We start from the raw sequence: 12365 nt of genomic DNA, 5'->3' as shown, positions 1-12365 counted from the left end.
GAGCAGTTAATGGGGGACACACTTGGCCTTGATTATTTGGGGGAGAATGAGCAATGAAAGGAGATGAAGAATGGCAGAAACATACACGAGCCTCAGCGAAACTGACGCACAGCAAGGACAGCTCTGGTGTTACTAGTCATCGTCGGCATGCCTGCGTGAGTGCTTGTTTATGTTTAGGTAAGTCCGCCTCCCACTCACCAAACAGTCGGAAGATCAGAAGGGCAGACGGGAAAACTGGTCAACAGCCACCGTGCACCGCATTAATGTGACCAGCTAAGGCAGGGGTGGGGAACGTCTGGCCCGAGGGACGTAGAAGGCCCATGATATCCTTTGGTCTGGCCCTGCCAAGGCATTAGGGGGGAGTTAATTAAATGTTTGCCCAAATACAGCAGGCTAATTTTTATGCTGATAATTTTGTATGGCCTGCAAATGATGTTATGAATATCCAAATGGCCCTTGGCAGATACAAGGTTCCCCACACCTGAGCTAAGGGCACGGTAGGGTCTGAAATCCAGTTTGCCTCGTACCCAAGGGCCTGAGTCCTCAGCGGGCCCTTTTTCTCATACACGTAGGGCTCCATAGAGCATCTTCTTTGTCCATGTCACCATATATTTGAAGGGGGCTTAAGAGAAAACCAAAGGGAAGGGCAAATGGGTAAAAGGTGACAAGGGAGGGAAGATGAAAATGGACATATTTTCTTTCTTTTCGCTTGAATATTGTTTCTTGATGTTGTCTGTTTCTCCTCACCCATGTATGACCAATGACTCCGTATCATCTACAACAGACCGCATGGAAGACTGAGCCAGACGCTTCCCGTGAGCCAGGAAGAGATGAGGAGCTAGGGACGGGAGAGGGGGTTTTAGAGGTAGCTTTCTGGGGGCTGGGCAGACATGCCCTTTGTGTAAAAGGGCCGGTGGGGACAGCTGCAGTTGCTCGGGCCCAGGGATGGGAATGGATCTGGTGTGGAGAGAAAGGGCCAGGGCTCTGAATCCCTCAGACCCGAAGGGGCTTGTATCTCCAGCTGGTCAGTAGGTAAAAGTGAGGATGGGCACACATGCAGAGGGGAAGGGGATGATAGTCTTGCTCAAGAAAAAGGAGCCCAGAGGCCTCGCATAACAACGACTCCTGTGCACTGGAAGTTTCCACCAGGGCAGTGATTCTCGAAGGGCAGCCCCCAAACCAGCAGCCTCCATGTCCCCCGGGGAACTTGTTGGCAATGCAGACTCTCATTTCAGGGGCATTAGGATCATCCTGCTGAATCAGACACGATGGGCCCAGCAGTCTGTGTTTCAAGAAGCTCTCTGGATAATCCTAATGCCCACGAACGTTTGAGGACCACTTGTCTGGATTATGCAAATGAGCAGCTGCTCCAGCAGGTGTCCGAGAGCCCCGGAGGAAGCCGGAAACGACTCTTGGAGCGAGTGCCCGCTTCCCAGTGTGTTCAAGGTGCTGACCCAGTGCGAGCCTTTGTCCTGGGGCTCTGGGCGCCTGCCCTTTCAAAAGAAACACGGAACCAGACCAGACCATGATGTTGGCACAAGATCACACTTTAGTTCAGAGACACATCTGCATAAATACTTGAACGGGAGCCACCCCTGCAGGTGGAGGCCTGAGAACACGTGGCTCTCCACAGCCCTGCAGCCCCGCAGGTGATGGGTTTTTAATACTGAAGAGAGTCATGATCACGTTGGAAGCCAGCTCAGGAGCTTGCTGTGACATTCGCCATTGGCCCCCTGCCTCACACCTCTCTTGGATACTTTTCCCCCTTTGAGGTAGATTATTTATAGGGGAAACCCAATAGAAAACAATTTTTTTTCCCATTTAACTTTGCTAGTCCTTTGCAAACAGGCTCAATGAGTCTCCCGTTTGGGTCTGGTGCACTTTTCACCTTTCACCTATGCCCTCTACTTGAACCCAAGCAAGGTCCCATCCACGAGAAAGTAGACATTATATTCGGTTGGCCCATCCTCTCTTCCCCTCCCCGTGCCGGCGGGGCTGGTGCAAGGTGAGACCAGGGTCGGCTATGCCACCTCTACACGGAGGGTCACCACAGTGGGGACACCTGTTGGCACCCCAGCAGCCCGAGTCCATGAGCACGACTGGCCCCGCCCCACTCGGTCACAGAGGGCACGGCTGGCTCTCACAGGGCTTGGCATCCTCGGGTTTCAGAGCCTTGTTGCAGGTGGCGGAGGCCTGGCCGCTGGGGTCCCGGCACTCCACGGTCCGCCGCTGCCAGCCAGCCCCGCAGCTGCTGGAGCACTGGGACCAGTCCCCCAGCGCCCACTGCGCGTTGAGCAAGGGCTGGATGACGTTGGTGGTCACTCTCTCTTTGCTGCTCTGGATGCTGAAGTCCACGTCATTGGGGACAAAGAAGGTGTATTTGACTTTGGGGGGAAAGACCTCACCGGGGACTGTCAGGACCTGCACGATCAGAGGCTCAGGCAGGGGCCGGAAGCTCTGCAGCCGCTCCAGGGTGGCGATGGAGCCACTGTACTTCAGGATGGTCCCTTTCACCAAGATGTCCTGCTCTATGGCGGAGATGGCCAGGTTCCCGTTGAGCAGGTACTGCCCGTCCGCGGTCTTCAATGCCAGGTAGTTGCCATCGTTCTGGACCCCCAGGTGGCTCCGTTGTTTCACATCGATGTTCGTGGCACCAGCTGGGATGGTGACGATGTCGTTGTAGCCATAACTAGGACAGGAACAGAAAGACACCCTTAGGACCGGTGCCTTCCCAGCCCAGAGCCTAAGGAAGTGAACCTGCTGGTGACTGGGGCTGGCAGACAAAACCAGTAGCAAATAATGATGCAGTCGCCTCGAAGCTCTACATCAACTAGCTGCCGGGGCCGACAACTCCATTTCCAATGTCGGGGCTGAGCAGGTGAGATGTGTGGGTCTTGACAATAGCACGGGAGGAAGGCTGCTCAGAGGGGGTTGCCAAGCCTGGCAACCCTTGGCTCAAATGAGATCTCAAACACATTTCGTTTTTGCACTGGGATAAAACTTTGCTTTGCTACTTTCATAGCCAGAGCTCAAACCCACGTGGGAGAATGCGTTCCACACACTCACTCCAGAATCCGCCGCCTCACCCCACCTCTGAGAGTCCACAGTTCTCTGTATTGGGTTCACATGGCTCTAGGGCAGGAAGCCGGACAGAGGAGCTGCCTTCCGATGGACCCAGATACCTCGAGCCGTGCTTCTGGGTGGATAGAATGCTGTCTTGGGAAACTATTTCAATGCTATTGTAGGGATTTATGTGTCTGGAGGAATGTTAGTCTTGTTCTTATCTTCTGGGGTGGAAGCATTTGGGTGACACAGGTTGGGAAGAAATGAAAGGGACTGAGAAACACAGCCAGTCGGTTCTTCGCTATTTTTGCCTTATGCCCAGCGGGGGCCAGCTGCCTAGTCCAGGGCGCATGAAAGTATCCATAAGGCCCCATTGGTGTGGCTCAGTGGTTGAGCATTGACCTATGAACTGGGAGGTCATGGTTGATTCCCAGTCAGGGCACATGACTGGCTTGTGGGCTTGATCCCCAGTGTGGGGCATGCGGGAGGCAGCCAATTGATGATTCTCTCTCATCATTGATGTTTCTATCTCTCATCCATGGGCTCATTTGTCTCATGCCTAAGAGAGAGCCAGCTGGGGGACCCAGAATCTGGACACCCCATATTCCAGGCTTCTTTTTTCTATATCCCCTGATTTTAAATTTGAAAAGACCTCTAGGTTGTCTGCTGTGGGCTGATCCTGTTCTCTTGAGCCTGATGAGATGTGAGACAGGGGCCCAGAGTGGCTGCATAGCACCTGCTCTTGCCTTCCTCTCGGAAGTGCCTGCAGCGGCAGGAAGATTATCCAGGAGCTAAGAAACCTGGGTTCTCTTCCTGGCTGTTATGAACGCTCAGTGTGACCTTAGAAGAGTCTGGTAATCTTATGGAACCTTAGTTTCTTCATCTGTAAGTGGGGGATAATAGTGTTGGCCTTGCTCACCTCAGGGATTTATTTTAGGAATCAAACAAGGTCACAGAGGTGAAAGGACTTAAATACTAGGAGCATTAAGCTGTGAGAAAGCGTCTGGAGTGCTCAGACTTATGAAGGCACTGAGGCCTCTGAGGCCATGGAGGCCGCCCTCCCTGTACCCCCTTTTCTAAAGATTCAGCTGCCAAAAGACAGGCTCGCCAGGAGTGGGGTGAGGTGCCCTTCCCCAAACAGGCCTGGAAGAGCTGCTCTCTGGCAAAGTCCTGGTTACTCAGTGTAGCTCTATTGTTGATTGACTCCCTATCCCTGTGGCCTCTGGCTGCCCCATGCACGGTCCTCTCTGTGGGCCAGACCCTGTACCAAGTGCTCCCCATGTCCCATCTCATGGCTCTTTACAATGACTCTGAGATGCGGAGGACTGCTGACATTTTACCAAGACAATGAAACTCAGTATTCCATGGGTATTAAGTAGCAGCACAGTCGAAACTTACGGGACATGATTCCAAAGCTTGCTCTGCTCCTGACCTTGGTACTGAACTACGAGGAGGCTCACCTGGATGGGTTGAGGGAGCCGGAGACCTTCCTGCATGAGTTGTCGTTGCCCCCACACACCCCACATTTGTCCAGCTTCGTAGACGAGTTCACCACGTGGTCACAGCCAGCCTTGACACACTGGCCACGGACACAGATGGCCAGGGTCTCTGGCCCACAGAGGGTGCCGTCGATCACCTGCAGCAGGAGAAGGGAAAGGAAGAGTGGGTATGGTGGGCACAGAGGCAGCCCCTGGCGGGGGGTCGGGAGAGGTGGTGGTGCTGGTAGGTGCCCTTCATCCTCCTCTGTGGTTCTGAGTTCCAAGAGGAGTCTCACCTTGGCCTCAAACACCTTGAACTCACTCCTCCCCCGGGCTCGGCAGAACAATTTGCAGCGGTCCCGGGGGGACACCCCCGAGTACTTGGGGACCCACTGCAGGAGGTTCCCGTCCATGTCGGTGTAATTGTAGGCGTTATACTTCTCACACTGCTGCTCCCGGAAGCTTTTCTCTGAAAAGAGTAAGAAAAAGGCATGGAGTGAACACGCCGCGCTGAAGCAGGGAGGACCCAGCTGGAGAAATGCCTGGATTTGGGGGCCTTTTTTCCGCCTGGTTTTGACCAGACCCCAGGACACAGGTCCAGTGTCATCTGGGCCCAGTATTTCTAGGTCCACCTGACCCAGGTCCACCTGTGACCCTTAGGAGCATCTGGCCTCTGCTGGCCTTTCTGGGATGAATGTCCTTTCTATTGGAGGAAGACATTGTGTTTTACAGAAACATAAACTTAGGTGGAAACGGGACAATTCAGTGAGTGTGGGAAGCACAGAGTGACGTGCGGAATTATGTTTTGGGGCCTCTGCTGTCATTCTCTATCTTGACTCCCTCGGTGACACTGGACACGCGGCCGGGGACTTCCAGATCTACAGCTCCAGATCCAGTCTCGCCCTACGCCCCACCTGCTGCGATTCTGGGTGTCTGTGGGGGACTCCATGTGTAGGTGCTGTGATTACCAGCTCAGCACAGTCCAGCTGCACACGGTTCCCTCATTACCTGGATTGATTTTCATTGGGTGACACCTCCACGCTCCAGGCTGAGACTCTACATCCTCCATGTCTGAGCTGTCCTTAAATCCTTCTATCACCAGGAAAATCTGGTTTTAAATGTCTCTGTCCCCTCTCAGCACCTCAGTCTCCCTCTCATAGGCCCAGGCCTCCTGGCTTCCCTGGGGCCCTAGTGCCCAGCCGCCTACGCCAGCTGCCTCCTGTCCTATCCTGCTGCCCGCCGCTTCCAGAACAATCGTGGGAGTACGACTTTATTTCACAATCCTGGCATTGAACCTGCTCTCGTTACTCAGGTCCTTCGGCTCAGCTGGGCATCTGCGTGGCCGTGGAGACTTTTCACACACAGATGACTGGGCCCCATTCCTTAGATTCTGATCAGTACATGGAGGGGCCTAGGCCTCTGGTTTGAAAATGCTTCCCAGGTGACTGGCCAGGACACCTGGCACTGAGAACGTCTAGATGCCATTTTTTTAGCTTTCATGGACCTTGTCGTCTGCTCTTGAAAGGCCGGCCCATTCCATCTGGTGAGTCACAGCCCCTTGGAGACCTCCTCGTCTCCTGGCCCACCCTCCCAGGCCTCCTCACCATCTCAGTCCCCAGGCTCTGCTCAGCCCTCACGCAGCCGGGAGCTTCTGACCAGTCCCGGCTCTTCCTTGCTCGGAATTCCTCAGGAGCCAGGAGTCTGTGCTTCACAGATTAAGTTTTACTGGCCTTGTAAAAGGGTCTGGATCTCTAGCTAGACTGCACATTCCTTGTGGATGGAGACCACACTCTGTGCATTTTTTTTATGTCATTTATAACATCGATTACAGTCTAGCCACACAAGAGGCAGTAAGACACTTGTGGGTTGAGATGGCTCCTCCCAGTGCATCTGAGCTCATGACTGTTGTCCGTGTCTACCTGGCAAACCCTCACCGTTCCAGGGAATGCTTCGCCCGTGTGCCAGGCAGGCTCTCCCAATTCCAGGCAGTTTCCAGAGCCCCTGCCACTGCTGTTTCTCCCGTCGTGCAAAACTGCTGCAGATGCCCCATTAGACACCAAGCCAGTGGCAGGGTGTCTCTGCCCTTGGATGGACCTTCTGCTGCCTGCCAGTACTTCCCGGAGCTGCACTGGGGGGAGCTGCGCAGCATGGCAGGGACAAAATTCCCAACGACGCCCTCTCACCCGTTCGGCTGCTGCCCGTGCCTGCTTCTGAGGCAGTGCCTGTGCTTTCTAGCGGGTACTTGGGGTAGGAGCACGCCAAGGGAGGTATATGCCAAGGAGCGGTGCCTCCTGGGAAGGTTCCGAGGCAGTTGCCACGGCCCCAAGGGAACATGGGCAACTCTCCCCTGAAGGAACGTGCACTGGAATCAGACGCAGAAACCCTCCCTCCGCCCGCCCGGGCTGGATGTGGACTGGGAAGATATTGGAGGTTTGGCTCTGACATTGGCTTTGGAAAACGCTTCCAGTCCGCACACAGACAAGGGTTCAGAGGCCTCCAGGAGGCATGTTACCCCAAACCCAAGCCTTCTCTACAAGCCTCCTCCCAGCAAACGAGTTTGGTTGGGAGTGACATCCTCTATCTCCACATCTGGGAAGGCCAGGGCTGCTCCTCTCCCGGGCTTTGCCATCCCTGCTCCCCCACCCCCACCCCTGCACGAGGGGAGCTGTCCTGGGGTGCTAGGGGCTGCCCTAAAACTGGGCTGGGTCACAGGAAGGCACTGCCTTGGGATTGGGAGACTGCCTGCTCCGTCCTCCTCTGGGGATCTTAGGCAGGTGTGGCCATCAGTGATGCTTACCACTAGGGGGACATTCCTCCGTGTGGCAGGACTGGTACTTGGTTCTCCGCCCCAGGCAGTATCTCCCTCCGTTCTGAGGCTCGGGGTCCTTGCACTCCCGGTGTGAGAACTGCACCCCTCCTCCGCAGGTCCGGGAGCATTCTCCCCAAGGCCCCCAGGCGGCCCAGCCTCCGTCCACCACTGCCTGCAACACAGAACCTCCAAGTCAGGAGCTGAGATAGGAATGGGGCATGGGGTTCAGTAACCCGCCCTAACCATTCGTTTCATGGCCACATGGCCTGCTTGGCTGTGGGCTCTGTGAACAGAGGCCGGAGCACGGCGACCGTCCAGCGTCTGAAACAGCGCCTTGCCCTCAGCAGGGCACTCAGTGCTGGTTGTCGAATGAAACTCTTTCATGGCAATAAGGTTGGCTCTGTCATAGCAATTCTTCACTGGGGACGTTTGGAAGTGTTTAGAGACATTTTGGCTGTTACAGCTGGAGAGGGTCTATGCCGCTGGCCTAGAGTGGGGAGAGGATGAGGGGCTGCTAAGCACCTAGCAATGCACAGCCAACCATGAACAAGACACCCCCCTACCTCCAGCCCCCCCACCCCACCCCTTGTCACTATGCCAGGGTTGAGGAGTGCTGGTCTAAAGCAATAACCGCTGGGAGGTGTGGCTGCCGGTCGGCCAGCCAGGGCAGGGGCCAGATGGTCCCTGGGAAATAAACAGAGCTGCTTCGACTTTACAGCTGGCCTGTGAGGACAAAGCTTTGCCACTGGTGCGCTCAAGGGTTTTCAAACTGAAAATAATTTTTAAAATGGAAAAAAAAGTAACATTTGCTTATATAAAAAATGAAAAATACAGAAAAGTGTAAAAAAGAAAGGAACACAGTGTAACTAGCGGGGCTGACGTGGCTCAGTGGTTGAGCGGCGACCGATGAACCAGGAGGTCACAGTTCAGATTCCCTATCAGGGCACATGCTAGGGCTGTGGGCTCGATCCCCATTGTGGGGCCTGCAGGAGGCAGCTGATCATTGATTCTCATCATTGATGTTTCTCTCTTTCTCCCTCTCCCTTCCTCTCTGAAATAAATGAAAATATATTTTAAAAAGTGTGTAACTACCCAGATAAAAAAAATTGGCATGATTTTCATCAATATCCTTCCATATTTTTGCTTTGAATATATAATCATAAAGGTGCGATGTTTTTTATTTTACACAGATATAGTATTAGATGAGAAAGAGCATGCCATGAGCATCCATGTCAACCGCTCCTGGCACTGAGCGTGGCTCTGGCCTGGGGAAGGTTGCACGGACCCCCTCCCTACCCCTCTCCTCAGTGATGTGTGAAGCTCACCCTACAGGAGAGGGAGACCCCTGGACCAGAAGCTAGGTGTCTGATGGGAGGATGAGAGGCGGCTGAGGGTGAAGCCGTGACTCCCACCCCGGCTCCTGAGTCTCAGTGCCGAGGACTCTGTCACTGAGAACAGCCCTGGGGAGAGTGACTGCTCGGGCCACCCTGGTGCTCAGTGCTGGGCCGGGACCAGGCTGCCTAACTCCACGGATGCCGTTTCACAGGGGCGGCTCAGTGACTGGCGGCAGGAGAAATGTGATCAGCCCATGGTTTGGAAGGATTAAGAGCAGGGCAAAGAAGCGAATCATTTAAAACTCTCAGCGGCATTGCCTTGGATTCTCCTGCAGATTCGCTGTGTCCGGGGCCAAGTTTTCTCTGCCTGTCAGAGCCCGTCTGGTTCCTCCTCCCCTCCCCCGCCCTGAGTATGGAATCCCCACAGTTACTCTCATTCTCCCGACCTCTCATTATAAATTCAGCTCAGACATGGGTAGGATATGAGCCCTCTCCCTTCATTTGATGGAATGTCTTCTTCCAGGCCACTCTTATCTGTTTATAAAGACTCCAGAATGGCTTCCGTTTACCGAGTGCCCAGGCTCTGGTCTTGCGGCCGGAGTGTCTCCTATAATCACCAACCTCCACAGCCTCCAGGTCAGCTCCAGAGCATCCATCCCACAGGGAGCTCCCCACAGGCCCCGGCACCGGTGGCATCATCCATTCACTACAAGCTCAGCTTCCAAGGCTCCTCTCGTGTTTGGATAAATATGCTTTGTTTTGTTTGTAAAAATATGACTGTCCCAGTGGGCATGGCTCAGTGGTTGAGCGTTGACCTATGAGCCAGGAGGTCACGGTTCAATGCCTGGTCAGGGCACATGCCAGCAGGCAGCCGATCAATGATTCTCTCTCATCATTGATGTTTCTGTCTCTCTCTCTCCCTCTCTCTTCCTCTCTGAAAATAATAAAAACATTTTTAAAATTATGAGTGATTTTACTTAGAAGTCCTGGTTGCAGCCTAGCCCCGAGTCCCTTAGTTCCTCACTGTCAAGTGTGGTTTCTCCGCGCAAACAGCTCTCCCTACTCTGCCCCTCACCCCACCCCACCCCACCCGACCTCTGTGTCCCCAGGAGCCATTGCTCACCTTGGGCCTCTCCACCTCCTCTGCAGGAAGACAACTGCCATCCCAGCAGAGGTGCCCGGGCCCGCAGGGCGTCCCGTCCGCCCAGGGCAGGCTGCCGTTCTTCGTGTGGCAGAGGGGCTCGGCGCCATCCCTGTGGCACCAGAGCTGGGCGCAGATGTCCTGCGCAGAGGTATTGGGGCAGTGGCGGAAGCCCAGCCCGAAGATCTGCCTGCACTGCTGGTCCAGCTCATAGAGCGCCCGTTGCCCCGGGAGGTCGGTCGGGAGGGGCAGGGCCGAGGTGGGGGCGTCGAGGAGACAGTCTCCTGAGAAACGGAGGAAGCAGAGGCCAGAGTCAGGGGCCCGTTTCCTCTCTCACCCCCGCATGGCTCCCATAGGACCCCCCCAAAGTCCCGATGGACAAGTTTAAGCTCTAGACATTAGCTTTCCCTTGACCTCCATCTAAAAACTCAACACTCGCCATCCAGACAGAATCTGTCCCATTTTCGACTATCAGTCACAGCAGTTATCTTCAAGATCGGATTTCCTTTGTTTTCCAGAATATCTTACCTGACTCAGTGTTTACCCAGCAAACTGTAATACTAATGTAGGTCAATGTACCCCGGGGGTGTAAATGAACTCTTAAAAACCATGGCCTGCAAAATGGAGCCCAAGGGCTGCTGTTTGGATAATCCATCATTTTTGTGTTATATGTGAGCCTGCCTCCTTCAAGGGGAAGAATCAAAAAGAAATTGTGTTTCACTGTTTTGCTCCACAAACCAAGCTGTTTCAGCCGGGCGCACGCTCCGGCCCACCTGGGCCCCCACTCCCTGCTCTCTTTGCCTTGCTAAGCGATCCTACAATGTCCCGCTCCAGCCCCATACTCTTCCCTCCTCTGCGCTGCAAACATTCTTCTGCTCCTCCCAGCTCTGTACAGACCCACCTCCTCCGCCCAACTCCACCTGCTTTGTGACTGAGTCTAGATGAGCCAGGGACTCAGGCTGCTGGACAATGGGCAAGGAGGAGCATGCTCTGTGGGCATGGGGAGGCCCCGGCACAGGCCGAGGGGCAAGGGCCAGATCTCTGAAGCCTCTTCTAACCCTCAATGGCTATGATGCTTCCTGATGCAGCTCAGTAAGGAGCCTGCCGGGCAGAGCACCGCTGCCAGCAGCTGGCCAGGGAGGCCTACCGTGCCCACCGTCCAGGAGCTCCGTGAGGTACATGGCGCTGCAGGGAGACCAGGGCAATGTCTTGTTGAGGTGGACGAAGAGGGGTGCCATCATGTGGTGCTTGCCCATGGGCCCAAAGAGCCGTGCACAGGGCTTGGAGTCGTCGTGGGGCATTCCGAGGACGTGCCCTGGGGACAGAGAGAGACCCTCGGTCTATGTTCACAGCCTCCACTGCTTGGAAGCCCTCCCCACCTTGCTCCAGGGCTCCCATGGGGGAGAGAGAGAGAGAGAGAGAGAGAGAGAGAGAGAGAGGAAGAAGCAAAAGAGGAGGTGAAGGAAGAGGAGGAGGAGGAGGGAGAGAAGGGAGGGACTGAGGGAGCAGCATGCCCTCTTATTACTTTTTAAAAATATATATTTTTAAATTGATTTCAGAGAGGAAGGGAGAGGGAGAGAGAGAGAGAAACATCAATGATGAGAGAGAATCATTGATCAGCTGCCTCCTGCAGGCCCCACAGTGGGGATCGAGCCTGAAACCCAGGCATGTGCCTTGACCAGGAATGGAACGGGTGACCTCCTGGTTCACAGGTCCACGGAATCAGGAGGGGGACCTGGCTGACCAGGAGGGCCCGCGATTGCTCAGAGCTGGGTGAGCCTGGGTCTGGAAGAGGCAGCGTGGAGCAGGCGGGCAGGGCGGCTCTTACCCAGCTCGTGGGCCAGCGTGTAGGCCGCCTGGAGCCCCTCGTCCTCGATCACAGAGCAGCTCTTGCTGGGGTCACAGATGGTGCCAATGTCCGCCACGCCCAGGGTGTCGCACATCCCCTCCTTCCCACAGAAGTTCTGCGAGGCGGAGAGGGTGAGAGTGTGAGAACGGACAGAGGACATCTCCCTATTCCTGCTCCTCCTGAGTCGAAGGACATTTTTTAAACCCAGATCCCTCTTTCTTCACAAAGGACACTGGTTTAGGGAAGGCCATTTCTCCTTCTACATTGGCCTGTGCTGGGCTGGCTGGGGCTTGGACGGCTGGTTGGGGGAGGCAGGCCAGCACAGTGGTTCAGAACACGGAGCCTGGGCTGGGCTGTGGGCGCCGCCGCTTTGTGACACTCTGTGCCTCAGTTTCCTCGGTTGTAAAACGGGGAACTGTACAACGGAACTTGGCTCGTGGGGTTGTTGTGAGGACTGAGGAGTAGACAGGGCCTTGCACACATGACTACTCTCTCTAGCCTTGAGGATGCCGCCCACCTAAAGTTTCAATCTCACCAGGTGGATGGGCAGCCTCCTGATTTGGGGAAATCTCGAGGGTAATGGCTTGGCTACCTGGCCATATGTTTAACCATCACCACAGAGAGACCTCTTCTCTGATTCCCACTCCAGATCTCTGACCGGACGGCGTGTCCTCTAGTTATACCTCAGCAG

At 55.0% G+C, this 12365-nt stretch overlaps 1 protein-coding gene across 1 annotated transcript in view; it reads right to left on the bottom strand.

The window, feature by feature from the left end:
* Positions 1–1531: 1531 nt before the first annotated feature.
* The window catches only part of ADAMTS8 (ADAM metallopeptidase with thrombospondin type 1 motif 8), an 11433-nt gene continuing 599 nt past the window's right edge, over positions 1532–12365 (bottom strand). The window contains exons 2-8 of the mRNA XM_015571362.1: positions 11654–11789; positions 10973–11140; positions 9808–10109; positions 7339–7522; positions 4838–5010; positions 4524–4699; positions 1532–2689 (exon numbers count right to left, since the gene is read on the bottom strand). Of these exons, the coding sequence (XP_015426848.1) occupies positions 2119–2689; positions 4524–4699; positions 4838–5010; positions 7339–7522; positions 9808–10109; positions 10973–11140; positions 11654–11789 (1710 nt within the window). The 3' untranslated portion in view covers positions 1532–2118. The remainder of the gene's footprint in view (positions 2690–4523; positions 4700–4837; positions 5011–7338; positions 7523–9807; positions 10110–10972; positions 11141–11653; positions 11790–12365) is intronic.

The sequence above is a fragment of the Myotis davidii genome, unplaced genomic scaffold, assembly GCF_000327345.1.
Source record: "Myotis davidii unplaced genomic scaffold, ASM32734v1 scaffold148, whole genome shotgun sequence".
Taxonomy (NCBI): Eukaryota; Metazoa; Chordata; class Mammalia; order Chiroptera; family Vespertilionidae; genus Myotis; species Myotis davidii.
The sequence above is the reverse complement of the archived record's forward strand: the minus strand, read 5'-3'. Positions and strand labels throughout refer to the sequence as shown.